At 38.0% G+C, this 15,631-nt stretch overlaps 1 protein-coding gene across 1 annotated transcript; it reads left to right on the forward strand.

Moving 5' to 3' along the window:
- The first annotated feature begins 1,780 nt into the window (after nucleotides 1-1,780).
- On the forward strand, nucleotides 1,781-8,988 carry LOC140137863 (chymotrypsin-like elastase family member 2A). Its single transcript, XM_072159664.1, has 6 exons — nucleotides 1,781-1,933; nucleotides 3,318-3,396; nucleotides 4,075-4,261; nucleotides 5,585-5,859; nucleotides 7,111-7,244; nucleotides 8,650-8,988. The coding sequence occupies exons 1-6, from the start codon at nucleotides 1,913-1,915 to the stop codon at nucleotides 8,845-8,847; spliced, it is 894 nt and encodes a 297-aa protein (XP_072015765.1). The 5' UTR covers nucleotides 1,781-1,912; the 3' UTR covers nucleotides 8,848-8,988.
- Nucleotides 8,989-15,631: the final 6,643 nt, after the last annotated feature.

Here is a 15,631-nt window from a genome sequence, read left to right on the forward strand (position 1 = left end):
GCTCGACTTCATTTCATAGCTACAAGGCATGGACCTGCAGTGTGCACTGCCATTTAGTAACTAAAAAGGGATACATAAGACCCCCTTCAAGGAACCATTTTCCATCTGTCTTTGCTCTTAGAACTCGCCTAAATGCGCCTAATTAATTTTGTTGTGTAAATAACTGTTTCAAAAGCTTTCGAAGAAATTTAGATATTGCATCGTTCTAATATCATGATCATTTACATTGGAAGAGTTTCAAAGTGACAAGACTTGTACTGTATGCAACCACACATGACATCGCCCGTATTTATAGAACACTCATCGTCATGATGTTATGATTGTTATGGGAGAGTGGTATTAGTTATCTCCTGTGTATAAATGAAGGTTCCCAAACCTAAATATTGAAGGTCTTTTGGGAAACTTCATGTATATCTTCACAAGATTGTAGGCTTTTCATCCCAGCTACATTCCCTTACAGTACATATCATTAGATTTATAAAGTCTACCTGGTTTATTTCGAGGACTGCTAAATGTCAAAAATTTTAATTTGCCATAAAATTTGTATTATATCACGAATTGAAAAAATATCAAAATTTAGAATGCAATTTGGTGTGTCTTATGTGCTTTCAGGCCCGCTTTCAGGTCCCACAAAAATACTGTGCAAAAGGTGGGTAACCGAGGGAGGCCTTAATGCCGATGTTGCTCAAATTCGACTGTGATGACTAAGATATACCCAGGAGACATAAAAGATGTTCTTAAAGCGTTTGTTCGAAACGTTTCAATAACATTTTAATGTCGGCTATATAAATACGTTTTTAAAACCTTATCGTAAAATATTTTGGGCAAACATTTTTGCCTTATTGCAAAACATTTTGTCAACAGTTAAATAACATTCTGTTAGAATGTTTTGCATCACTTTTTAAAAATATTTTATGAATGTTATTAAAACGTTTTTATACTCTTTATATAACCTGACATTTAAATATTTTCTGTAAAATGTTGTATGTCTACATTTATATATAAAGCGTAAGGAGAAAGCTGATTTTTTTGAAGGCTATGGTCCTCAATACAAAAATTGTTTTACCAGTCATAAGTCTATTAAAGAATAGTTAGCCCTTCCTAAAATGTGTTGTTACACCTATAAAATAATAACAAAGAGTCTGGGACTCAATGGGAAATAATACATCTTTCTGTGTTAACATGGTAACGAGTCAATAGTCATTCTAGGTAGTGAGAAACTATTCTTTATTTGAATTGTCATGACTGGAAAAATATTTGATCATGCTCATAGACCTTTTATCAAGTGTTAATGCTACAATACTATAATACTTGATAAAGGTCGCGCCCACAGATTTGTGTAAATGCAAAGGGAAAACCCCGAAATTACCCCAAAAAAATTAATAAGAATCGCACCAGGATCTGTGCTCAAATTCCTGAAAACACGTCACAACTAACACGTGTTACGACAATCATGAGATCCAATCTATTTGTATCCAATCAGAAACTTACCAAACTCGTTGATTAATTAATAGACACGACGTAGGCAAAGTTTTGGCCAATCACGTTTCATACCCATATATGGACATTTTATTGATGACGTTATCGTGGTGTTGTAATCGAAAAATTTTCTTCAACCATTCAATAAAAAATCAGTATTTTTTCCACTTTTTATTGTTTCTGATATTAAGTTCTGATCTGAACAATGGGATCTCGAACGATGGGCGTATCCGGATGCGTTTCAGCCAATCAGTACGCGACAACACTGGTGTTACTTTCTTTCTTAAAAAAGTATAAAATGGTGTGTTTCAGACGCTTTCTTCACAACATCTTGTAGTACAAGATCAGCATAACTTGTTGCATAACTTCAGGATCGGGTTTGTTTCACATTTGGAAGACCAACCTGTTATCGTATCTAAACATAGCTGTGTCAATGATGGAGCTGCAATATAAGGTATGTTTTTCGTTTTGTATCCGAGTATGTGCAAAAAAGGATATTTGGCTTCGTTCTGGGTTGTATTCTCTATTTGAATCGTATGTACAAGTAAATAGTTCATTAGCCTTTAAAAATAGGTCTTTAATTGCACACACCCAAAACAATTGGCAGTGACATTTAAGTCTGATTTATCATAGCTCGGCTAGTGGTCAAGCTTCCTAAGCCGGTAAACTATCGCTAATGAATGTGGATCCATTTAATCGGTATTATGAGCTTGATGACTTATGAAGCCTGACCACTAGCCATGCTTTGAGAAAGAAGCTTTACAGTTCTTTGAGTGGATGATACAATAGCAGGAGCATATTTTGTTGTTGTTTTTGTTTGTAAGTAAGAATGGGGTCTTTAGGAGGGTTCACGTGAGGGCAAAAATGCAAAGCGCGCGAAAACATTCTATAATGTGTTATATGAATTGTACTCTTATTAACGTCTGTTCTTTCGCAAACTTCTAAAACCTTCAAAATTCTCAATTTATTTATTTTATAAAATGCTGCAACTTATTAATCTTCTGTAATTCAGAGAAGGAGTAAGCACTCGTAGGCCCATTACGTAAATCCTATTGGAATCACAATAGCTGGGAAGCTTTGATCTAGATGATTATTTCCGACAGTTTTTGCAATGACTCCAGCTCATGAATGGGGTAATATATGTATTTAGTGAGAAGTAATTATACCTAAGACATGTAGTCTAGGCCTGGTTTGCATCAGAATGTAGCATATACTCACTTCACCTCATTTGGCCGCTGACATGAATCATTGGTTTCATTTAACAATTAATATAACGTATAAGGTATGGTTTGGAAACAAGTTGTTCCAGAATGTTTCCAACGGGTTATTATGGAATATTTTATTTTAAGCCCGGATTTTAAGGACGTTTAAAGTTGTTTTAACAACTGTTTTCAACTCAGTACGGATGTTGCGGATTGTAAGTTGGGACGTTCTTGATGTAGATGTTGCTGGAACTGCCGGAATTTGTTTTACCCAAAATCTGAACAGTTGTTCTTCCCTCGAGGTTGCAACATAAGACTACATCAAGTTAGATTTGACTAGTCCTTCAAGAATGACTATCGGCTAAGTTGAAATATATTAACAGCGAGGCGATCGGCTTCACTTCTCGGCCTTCGGCCTCGCCCCCCCCCCCACACACATAGCCGAGGTCATTCTTGAAGGACTAGATTTGACTAATGTTATTTGAGAACGCGCATAAGTTGTACGGTCATCCATGTGCATCACAAAAGATCCCCCGAAATGATCCCAAGTCGACGATAAGACAATGTGTGAGATTTCTCTTTCCCTGCTACTTCTTACTTAGTACCTTTATAAACGATTGTATTTTTATTTTGCAGAATCTTTTGGTGGCGTTTGTGGTAGCAACGTTTCTTCCAAATGTGTTGCCATGTTGGCATGACCAAACAAGTCCTTATGGTGAGTATGAACAAGTAATTATTTGTAAACGGACCTTACCAGACCGGTGAGTTGAAAGTCTAATCTACATTATTAAGCTGAAGGAACTGGTTTGTTATAAATGAAAAGAAAATGCATGTGCTAATACATATTATATGTGGTAGAGTCTATGTCAACATTTAAGTTCTCCCACGCATTTTTCCCCCAAAATGTGCTTTCCATTACATCAACTTGTTTGGCCTTGGTTCAATCTATGTTGGGATGTACAGAAAGCCAGCTAGCGGAAATGAAATTTTATACAAATTCTTCGAACATATACGAATCTCACATAAGAAATTGTGCACCTTTGATAGGTATGTGCGTATAATCTTCTCAAACATACATATCATGCAATAATGAGAAGGTTTGATATTACTGTAAACCTAGTTTGCCATAGTTTTCAGCCAGAGCTTAAAAGTTGGTAATGCATTTTCGTTGACTTATTCGCTATTTAGAGAACATTTAAATTGAAAGGTCTACGCGCCTATGGGCAGTATCAGCATGATGCCAGCTCCTTTTTGCAAATTTTGTGCTCTGTGCCAGAAAATTGCACAAAAGAACTTTTCATATCAAGTAAATTTTAAAATGACAAATTGAAATGCAGTGTTTCATTTTGTATTATATTGACTAAAGACTTTTAACCTTTTTTTTTTTCAATAGCGGACAAATGGGACGCCAATAAAGAAGTGTGCGGTACTCTCAACGACAACAATAAAATTGTCAATGGGAACAGTGTATACAGCTCATACACTTGGCCATGGCTGGGTTTTATGAAAAGAAGTGGCAACTTCATATGTACAGTTGAATTGATTGCACCAAACTGGGCTACAACTGCTGCGCACTGTGTGTAAGTACAAGAGTTCAATATTTTATTTCGATTATATTTGGTATATATTTGGGATATATTTGGAATACATTTCACTTCTTGCTTAAAACAAAGCCTTGCTTAAAACATAAAGTCAATCTGGAGAACGCAGTGGTATACGTATGCAATGGTTTGTGATGATCAAGTACCCCGGGTGCTTTTAAATAATCTCCTACGAAACATCTTATTTTTGTACTTTTTCATCCAAGTAACTGGAGTCTTCTTTTATCACGACAGAGCAAAAAGAGTAACTCTGCTCTGATTGGGAAATTTTAGACTTTTTTGTATAGCTTTAAAAGTAATGATGATAAGTACATAAAAGCAGGGCGGAGCCACAGGGGAAGGGCGCCAACCCCTATGATTTGCAAAAACAAAAAGGTAAAAGTAAGGAAAAAGAAGAAGAAAAAGGAGCCGACCTCCCCATACGCCTTCGGACATCTTGCCCCCCCCCCCCTGTGGAATGCTAACCGACGCAGTTTTAAAGTTCTTGTTTTTTGTATTTTGGTTATTTTAGGCCCATTTTCCCCATGAAAGTCACCTGACCTCTACTGCCTTTACTTTGGAAAAATCCCCCAATGTTTTGAGAGGGGGTTGTCCATACAATCATCCCTCAATGTATACGGCTGTATGTGTGTTTCTGACCAAATTAACCTCATATTTGACCCTTTTAGCCTTAAAAGTGCCAATTGATTCCACTTTTGCACCGTATTTCTCCAGTTTAGCTTCATTATGGCAAAATTTTCGCGCGCCACATATGCATTTGTACCATGAATTTATTTTGTAGTCAAAATGTGCTGGATTCACTATGCTTGAAGATTTTTTTTCAAACCACATCCCACCAATGTCAAAAAGAATCTACGTCACTGGTTGCGACTTAAACTTTTTATATTAATTAACCGGGACTTTGCAAATACGCTCAAATAATTGTAATGCCCGATCATCATGATTATTTGTATTAGGATGACATGAGAGAAGAATATTGGAGGAATGGGGGTAAACATATGGTCAAAAGAAAGAAATTTTATTTCAAGAAAAGGTGATATTGAACGTAATTGAGTAAGTCCATGCCTAAAAATTCCGGTGAGGAAGTCGGGCCCATGAATGAAATTCACAAAAATATGCGGTTGGAAAATATATAAATAACCAATAAAAGGGTGAAACTGGTGTATCAAATGGCTACATTTGTGCTTTCAGTGAAATAAAAATCCAAATTCTGAGGGGGCACATCCTCCCTCAACACCACCACCCCCCCTAGTGCGACGGACCAAGTGATTCCAAGCTATATTTGTGTCCTTCACTAAATAGGGACGGAACTGTTTTGGCATCTCAGTTGACGGTCACATTCGGACAAGCAAATAGGGCTTCAAGTGGTACTACTAGAAGGGTCTCACAGGTAATCAGGCATCATGGCTGGTCAACCACTTCCCTACGCAATGACATCGCTATCTTGAAGCTCAGCTCTGCAGTGACCTATACCAGACGTGTGAGACCAGTTTGTATGCAATGGCCTGGGTCTGAACAGGACGATAATTTTGACGACAACTGCTGGGTTGCTGGATGGGGAAGGTTGAGTACAGGAGGTACGTATCATTTTGGGGTTGGGCAATAATTATGTAGGCCTACCCCGGTGAGAATACAAAATTTCAAAACGACGTAAAAGAATGACCTCAGAGAGTGTCCCAAATAAATCATCAAAAAAAATAAAAATGCGTCAGAGCAAACTTATCGGTTTGCAATCGACACCGCATCGATGACCATTTCAACATAAAAAAGCTAGATTTTTGCAATTTTGGAGTGAAATTGAAGTGGGAGAAGTTTGAAAAAAATGTAGGCAGTTAAACGTCCAAAATAACGTTCCACAATCAAGATAATCAAGGTTGCGGGTTCGAGCCCCGGCGAAGCCATCGTGTTGTGTGGTTGAGTAAGGCACTTTATCTTGATTATTCCTCTCCACCCATCAGGTGTATAAATGGGTACCGGCATTCTTAAATGCTGGGAAGGTAACAGACTCGCCGTGGAGGAGGTGTAGCAATCCCCCTATAGCAACATTACATAGAGGAGTCTTGCCCAATCATCAATGAAAGAGAGATGGGCACTCTGATCACTGTTTATACAGAATCGTCTCTTTTACCTTTACTTACCTTATCAAGATATCGGTAATTTAAACAAAAGGTGTTTTTTATTCAGGCGCAATTTGCTAAAATGTTCCCAAAAATTTGGCTTTCTAAAATGTAATCGGCAGGCCTACTGCATTTGGTTCTGATAGATGGCGGCAGTATTCCTGTGATCAGTCTGTAGCATATAAAATGCAAATATGCAGAAAGTAAATCGCTCGCCGTGAAAGAAAGAGAAACAAAGAGCGTGAACAGTTGCTCCGTAAAAACAAATTTAAAAAATCTATTAAGCTACCTGAAGCACTATTTCTTTGCCGACTACATTTCTTTAATGAAAATCACTTCGAGGGGAGATTGTCTTTGGCATGTCGCTTTCTTGAAATATCACCAAAATATCAAATTTCGGGAAAAACGCCCCAAAATTTAAAACAAACATGAACCTTCCAAAATAAATGCACATTTGCATTTGGTGACCCGGTCATTACTTGGCGCTGTGATTTGGGATTCCTCGTCACATTCTCTCTCTAGTTACCAGCACTTTAAGTGTGCCTTACCCCCAACCCTTAAACTGACTTTCAGCACAATAAATTCAACTAACCTTGAATGTTCGATGTGTGATACACATCTTCATCAGAAGAAATCACATGATGTTGTGTTAGACTATAATATAAAGTTGTGTTAAAATGAAGTTTTTGCCATTTTTTGTATACCATGCAGGTACATTACCTAACTATTTGCAGGACAAGAAGGTCAATGTTATAAGCAACCCCACCTGTAAGGCAAAAGCAAGCCCGTATCAAGCCTTGATCTATTCTAATCACATCTGTGTCGAGAATGGCCCCACGTGTCATGTAAGTCGAGATTTATTTGTGCTTTATGATAAAGAGAGTGAAATTCGACATAGGGTTACCCAACCATGTTGTGTTACCCTTGTCAGGGATGTGCCCTTACAAGCGTTAAGCCAAGGGGTGTAGCAACAGCCTCGGGGCCCCGTGAACACCGGGCGTGGACAAAGAGCAATGCATGGCCCTTGTGATTCTAGCATCCTCTTTATATATGTTACAGAAAATATCAACAAACAGATCTTATTCCCCAAAATTCAGTTGATCCGATTTGGCGTTTGCGAGTTATACATGATGTATTTAAGCCACTGTGTTTTAATTTCTTCCTGACGTTTTTGGTGCTGATCGAGCAAAGTGACATATGAACATTTTGAGACAGACAAAACAGGACTCAACGGGGACTGAACCTCGGTCGCTGGATTACCGGTCCAGAGTCTTATTTCACTACACGAGTTCACAATAATGGTACTCGGGCAATCTCAACTAAAGTCCATATGACAACTCTCTCACCGTATCAAAGTGGCTGGCCGCTTAGACACAGTGAGAGTTTGCTCAAGCCTCCAAAACGTCATTAAATCAAAATTTCTCGGGTGTGCATCGTTTATTTTCAAATTCTCGCATACATCTCCTTCATTATTTAGTCATTTCTTTCTGTTAACTAGAATATAAACACAAATTTGACGATATGTTTGCAAAGCGAAGCAATCTCAAAGAAATATTTTGCAAAACATCATAGCCAGAGGTTTCGGATGGTATAAAAATCTTAACTTCCTTTTTGTGAATTACGAAATGCCCCTTCATTTCCGCATTTGCTCGGGCCCCTAAACCCTCGTGGTCCCAGGACTTCGTTCACCCTGCCCACTCACTTGCTACGCTCCTGGTTAAGCCCCTTATATATAAGATGCCAGGGTGAGCTACATGTATTTAGTTCTCCCGACTCCGTATCTTTCTTTCTGTTTTATCTATAAGCCTACGCGCGCGTGTGGGGGTGGTGCATTGGGGCGTTTGTTTTCACCTACGAACGTGGACTTTGTTGTGAAAACACCCGGGGGAAACCACACACTGCGAAACGTGGATGTCCACGGTCGTAAGACAGCGTCCACGGTCGTAAGACAGCATAACTTTGCATATGGGGTAGGGTCCTCTATTGTATATAGGTGTAATACCAGGTCCACGGTTAGCGGTGAAATATCAAAGAAGTCCGCATTTGGATTGTGATATGTCTGTGTGTGTGGGTCCACGGTTTCACTGTTAAAACCACATACACGAGACGGCTCCACGGTTGTCTGTGAAAACGTGTAGTTGTGGGGTGCCTGGGTGTGGGTTATGTTGGGATTACCCACGTGTACGATTTCGTGAATATGTGAGGTAGCCTACATTTAAAATGAAATATTGTATTGCTTGTTATTTACAGGGTGACAGTGGAGGCCCGTTGATGTGCAAGGTTAGTGACACGCAATGGCTGTTGCTTGGCATCACCAGTTGGGGAACCGCGGGTGCAAGTTGTGGAGTCGCTAATAAACCTGATGTGTTCACACGAATGTCGTCATACGGGCAATGGGTAACTGATGTAATAGATGCCAGAGGGGGTCCAGGAACAGTAACAGTCTAAATTAAATGTCATATGGAAAGGTTTCTATACTAAAACGATTCTCTTATAAACCATCATGAGCACAGATTCCAACTCGATACACCTGAGCACACATTTTCGTCCAAGAGCTTCCAAGCAGAGAACAACAAGCAGTGAATGTCTCCACCACTGTCTTTGATTACAGTACATGGTTGAGTGCATAGCAATGTAAGAGCTGTGGAGCTTCTAGCTGAAATATGGGCCTCTTTGATTAGTTTTTGTCGAAACCGCAAATGTTCCCTTCATCCAATCAGAATTTTTTTTTATATCAAACGACAGCTAACACTACCAACTAAAAACACTTCTCGTCACTAGGTCAACAGATAACGCAATTCAATGTTAATATAGTAAGGCGAATGTGGAAAATCTGTTGAAAACTACCTATCCAAGCACAGTTTTTGACCAAAATGTAGGTTTTAATAGTCAAAACCTCAAGTGTTCCTTACAATATTTTTCAAATTTTATGTCATCAAATGAAAAAGCACACTTTTGTCCATATACTAGGGTCACTGGAATGAGCAATGGTCAATTCTCTTTAAATTGCAAATCTTGTGCAAAAAGTTACTATTTTCGCCAGTTTTGTCATACGGTTGTAAAGTATGACTTTTAAAAAAGAGCGCTTACAAATTGATATGTAACAAGACATAATTTTAATACCATGTTAGACCTAAACTATTCTTCCAAAATATCGAAGAGATGATTGTTTCATTTGGTCTCTATGAATATCGATAAGCATAGTAAACATAACCAAATTAAAAAGTCTCCACTAGTTCCATCCCCATTTAATCAGAGTCTGATGGTCTGATGAGTTTATGGCAAAATAATTTATATAATAATTTTCTATACACTTTCCTTCGAAGGTTGATAAGCTTCGAAAAATTTGATATCAAACGTTTAAGGTTAAATGAGATCAAAAATTGCTTTCCCTGCTGGAAAAATATATTAGGACTTTACACGTAAGAAAACATCCCTACCTATCATGCTGAATAAAGAAATCAAGAAAAAAATGTGTGAAAATTTGTTTTTTGTTGCCATGAAAGAGGGGGAATATAAAAATTTAAATGGTGAAATTTCATAAAATCATGGGAATGCAGAATTTTGAATGGAAACGAAGGGGGGCGCAAACTTAGTCAATCATTTCCATTATTTCACAGCTAATATAAATGAATAGTCAGGGGTGTCAATCCATTTTGAAATATGGGGGTACAAATCCACCTTCAAATCAAGCCCCAATGGAAGCCATTTCTATTCCAGGCAGAACTTAAGTCACCAGTTTCTTTTGTTTCTTTTACGCATGCCCAGACGTAAGTGCATTAAAATAAAGATTAAAAAAGATATAAATAAATGTATTAAATGAACATAATATTAAAATCTTAAAATACCGCCATTTCTATTACATGATTCGTTACATTCAGAACAGACCTCAAAATGTGGGTCTAATAAACTGAAAGGCATATCATACCTGAACAATCACTATGCAGGCAGAACTTTAATCACAAGTTTCTTTTCTTTCTTTTATGCATGCCCGGACGTAAGTGCATTAAAATAACCTTGGTAAAGCTCTGGACCGGTAATCCAGCGACCGGGGTTCAATCCCCGCTGAGTCCTGATTTTGTCTCTCTCAATATTTTCATATGCTAGTTTGCTCGAGCCCCAATCACGCCATTTAAATTATATTTTCTCGAGCTTGCATCGTTTATTTCTGATCCTCGCATATATTAATTTGTGTTTCGCATTGTCTTACGCCCTGCTAGGGTGAATCATATAGGCCGTCTCCTTCTTCATTATTTAAAATAAGCTTGTAAGATTAAAAAAGATATAAATAAATGTATTAAATGTACATAATATTAAAATCTTAAAGTATCGTATTTCACTTTCGTAAAATCACTAAAGTGGGATTGTTAATGTGGTTTGAAATATTTGTTATCATGAAGGTGTTGAAGAATACTCGAGCAGATAAGATATTAATTACATGTATATCAAATGAGATGTGCTTACAAAGTGGTACTTACCACATGCTCACCTTATATTTCAACTCTCTTTTATTGAAATGTCGCCGTCATATTATATAAAGCTACCAAGCTCTCTCACTGAGCCAACTAGAAAACAAGAAGAATATATTTTGTAATTTGAGGTCGCTCTTAGCTTTGCAATAACAACCCAAGCCTGTAACAACGTGTCATTTACTTAATTAACTTATCACTTAATTAATTTATCGCTTTTTGTCTTTCAATTGGTCTTTTTAATTGAAAAACCCCAATCAACGTCAAATTTAAGTACCTTACAACAACAAAACCTTAAGCGTGTCCCAAAAGTAACTTAACATTGTGAATTTGCCATATCTCAAATATTTCCTACTTCATACCAAAATGGAGAACATATTCATGTAGATTGATCTTTTAGAATTATTTTGATACCAAAAACAGCATTATTGATGACCCCTTGATCTTACTGTGCGACTGTACATATGTGTGTATCAAACCAACAAAAGCAAACTCATAATGTTCCCCGGATATGTTTTTTTTTTTTTTTTTCCATTTTATTCACCTGTACTTGGGCCTGGTGGAAGGGAAAAAGAACATACAGACATGGTCCACCAGACCCCAACTTAATTACGGTAACCAAGATAGATGCAAAGATACAATCAGATTATGACAATGAGATTTAAATAATACTGCCCCACCACGACAACAGGACCCAACCAATACCTCTGTTAAAAAATTATTTAAAAAAAAAAGAGCAAATGCTACGCTACCAAGAGTGATGACCCGGATATGTTCTTTGTTCAAGCACATGGGTGATGATGTGCTTGCCTGAACAATAGAGTTGGTTCACTCACTGCACACGCTACATTTAGGTATGAACATTAATGGATTCCAAGGCTTAGCGTAAGCGTGATTGCTGTTTTAGATTATAATTAGGATATATTGACAATATTAAACTTTACTTTAAAACAGTTGAAGTGAAGATGAATTTCTTATAGATCAACGGATTCAGATTCTTTGCCGAGACAAACTCGGACAAACTCACTCAAGTAAAGTTTAGGGAACCTTTTAATGTAAATTATGCACCCAGTTGAAATACAATACAGCAACTAGTGCAGAAATTCCTATCATCTAGCTGGATCTGTTAATGATCTACCTCGGGCATGACGTGGAAGAATAGAAAGATTGGCTACAAACATTGATGTCATACGAAGAGTGGTGGCGAAAAGCCCAAGACGATCAGTATGTCGACTTTCAATGGAGAACAACGTACCGCGTACAACTGTTCATCGAATCCTCAGAAAAGATCTAAAGCAGTTTCCATATAAAATCCAGATAAAACAGAAAATGTAAATTACGCATTGAAAACAAACAAACAAACATAGCAAAATTAAACAAAACAGATTTGACAAGAGCTATATAGAAAGTCATGCGAGACATGACACACAAGCCGACCTGTTAATGGGTCAAGTTTGAGCAATTTAGAAATTTGACCTTTGACCCCTAAACTTTGACCTTTGGGGTCATAAATATTTTTAACATGTTTAGAATGTCGCGTCGTAAGAATAATTCCTGTTGAATTTGAGCTCGATTGGACCAATTTCGAAATTTGACCTTTGACCCCTATAACTTGACCCTTTTGACCCCCTTAATGACCTTTGACCTCAATGGAAAAAAACCCTTATGTACACCGACAAAATGCATTGTTCCAATTTTAATTAAAACATTCTTACATGTTCAGTTCTTGAGATAAAAATTCTTGAAGTTATTCAGCTAAAAACAGGAAGTGACCCCTTAATGACCTTTGACCCCCAAAATAAAAATACCATGCATACATCAAGGAACACTGATTCATGTATGATGGTTATATTATTCTGGTCTGTTTACATTTTGAGATAAAACATTTTTGAACATTTTTGATAATTTTGGTTTTTGACCGGAAGTAACCCCTTAATGACCTTTTACCCCAAAACTGTAGGCATCCTAAAGACCCTCGCTAGTAGCAATGCATGTGTGCTAATGGCGACTCTTTTAGTTAGGGGAAAAAGTTCACTTTGGTGACCACTCTCTGGCTAGTAAGGTTTGACGATTGATTCGACTTCTATGGACCATTTAGAAAAAAAATAGCCACCATGTCCCTCGCGAAAATCCCGGCATTTTTCGCTAGAGGCCAAAATCCAAAATGGCCGCCACCACCATTTTGAAAATTTAAGTTTTGAACCAGAGCACCTATAATCATCCACAAAGACACTTTTTCGGGTATGTCAGTACAAGGATTCCGATTCTGACATTAGTTTGACATTACGGCATCATTTTCACCCAGAAATCCAAGATGGTGGCCGGCACCATCATGAAAAATTTAGTTTTGAACAAGAGGACCTTAAATCGTGTACAAAGACACTTTTTTGGATAAGTCGACCACAAAGATTTCAAATTTGACATTACTTTGACATTACGAACTCATATTTACCCAGAAATCCAAGATGGTGGCCACCGACGCCATCTTGAAAAAAATAAGTTTTGAACCAAATTACCTAAAATCGTGTACAAAGACACTTTTTCCGGTAAGTCGACCCCAAGAAATCCGAATCTGACATTAATTTGACGTTACAAAATAATTTTTGCCCAGAAATCCAAGATGGCCCCATTTGGTAGAGCGTAAATGTGATTTTTGAATGAGAGCAGAAGCATAAGTGTGTCATTTCCGCCTTATCTGGGGTTCATGTCCCTTATATGGGGTTTAAACTGCCTTATCGTGGGTTTACATCCCTTATCTAGGGATAAGGCGCCTTACCTGTGGTTTAGACGGCCTTATCCTGGGTTTACGTTCCTTACCTGTGGCTAAGATGCCTTAACCTTAGCATATCGCAGTCTAAACCCAGATAAGGCATATAAACCCCAGATAATGCGCCGTAACCCCAGATAAGGGACGTAGACCACCGATAAAGCAGTCCAAACCCCAAATAAGGCGCTTTAACCCTAAATGAGGAACATAACCTAAGATAAGGCATCTAAACCTCACATAAGGTGCCCAAACTCTAGATACGGGTCGTTAACCCCAGATAAGGGTCGTAAACCTCAGATAAGACATCTAAACCCAAGATAAGGCGCCTTAACCCCAGATAAGAGACGTAAACTCAGATATGACAGTTTAAACCCCGATAAGGCGCCGTAACCCCAGATAAGGGACGTACACCTCAGATAAACCAGTCCCAACCCCAAATAAGGCGCCTTAACCATAAATAAGGAACATAAACCTAATATAAGAGAAGTAAACCCCAGACGGCGCCTTATCTGGGGTTTAGACTGCCATATCTGAGTTTACGTCTCTTATCTGGGGTTAAGGCGCCTTATCTTGGGTTTAGATGCCTTATCTGAGGATTACGACCTTATCTGGGGTTAACAACCCTTATCTAGAGTTAAGGCACCTTATGTGGGGTTTAGATGCCTTTTCTGGGGTTTATGTTCCTTATTTAGGATTAAGGCGCCTTATTTGGGGTTTAGACTGCTTTATCTGGGGTCTACGTCGCTTATCTGGGGTTACGGCGCATTATCTGGGGTTTATGTGCCTTATCTGGGTTTAGACTGCGATATGCTAAGGTTAAGGCATCTTAGCCACAGGTAAGGTACCTAAACCCAGGATAAGGCCGTCTAAACCACAGGTAAGGCACCTTATCCCTAGATAAGGAATGTAAACCCAAGATAAGGCAGTTTAAACCCCATATAAGGGACATGAACCCCAGATAAGGCGGAAATGACACACTTATGCTTCTGCTCTCATTCAAAAATCACATTTACGCTCTACCAAATGGGGGCCATCTTGGATTTCTGGGCAAAAATTATTTTGTAACGTCAAATTAATGTCAGATTCGGATTTCTTGGGGTCGACTTACCGGAAAAAGTGTCTTTGTACACGATTTTAGGTAATTTGGTTCAAAACTTATTTTTTTCAAGATGGCGTCGGCGGCCACCATCTTGGATTTCTGGGTAAATATGAGTTCGTAATGTCAAAGTAATGTCAAATTTGAAATCCTTGTGGTCGACTTATCCAAAAAGTGTCTTTGTACACGATTTAAGGTCCTCTTGTTCAAAACTAAATTTTTCATGATGGTGCCGGCCACCATCTTGGATTTCTGGGTGAAAATGATGCCGTAATGTCAAACTAATGTCAGAATCGGAATCCTTGTACTCGACATACCCGAAAAAGTGTCTTTGTGCATGATTATAGGTGCTCTGGTTCAAAACGTAAATTTTCAAAATGGTGGTGGCGGCCATTTTGGATTTTGGCCTCTAGCAAAAAATGCCGGGATTTTCGCGAGGGACATGGTGGCTATTTTTTTTTTCTAAATGGTCCATAGAAGTCGAATCAATCGTCAAACCTTACTAGCCAGAGAGTGGTAACCAAAGTGAACTTTTTCCCCTAACTATTTGCTATGTAATTTGTAAAGACAGTGATTTTTTGAATATTTTTTAGACTTTGACCGGAAGGGGAAGCTGCACCAGGATTGTTGTGAAATAGGGGTATTTTAGTCTTTTTATGTTTTTTCTAAATTAAAAATCTATAGAATTTGGGCCTTTATTTGCTTTTTATTTGATTCAAATCGGACATTTGGTTCAGAAGTTGCAAGTAATCAAAGGAACAACGTGACGCGAAAAAGTCATGAATTGAATTCTGTCCTATACTAATACACGTAATGTATTTCTTATGTATTGTATTGTTTTCAAGGGGCGATATTAAGAATTTCCAGCTAAAAATTAATTTCTGAATAATGTAATATGTT

This window comes from Amphiura filiformis, chromosome 17 (genome assembly GCF_039555335.1).
Source record: "Amphiura filiformis chromosome 17, Afil_fr2py, whole genome shotgun sequence".
Lineage (NCBI taxonomy): Eukaryota > Metazoa > Echinodermata > Ophiuroidea > Amphilepidida > Amphiuridae > Amphiura > Amphiura filiformis.

Coding starts and splice junctions, on each gene's coding strand:
- LOC140137863 (XM_072159664.1), top strand. CDS start 1,913: ATGATGGAGCTGCAATATAAG. Junction 1,934..3,317: donor TGATGGAGCTGCAATATAAG/GTATGTTTTTCG, acceptor TTTATTTTGCAG/AATCTTTTGGTGGCGTTTGT. Junction 4,262..5,584: donor ACAACTGCTGCGCACTGTGT/GTAAGTACAAGA, acceptor TTCACTAAATAG/GGACGGAACTGTTTTGGCAT.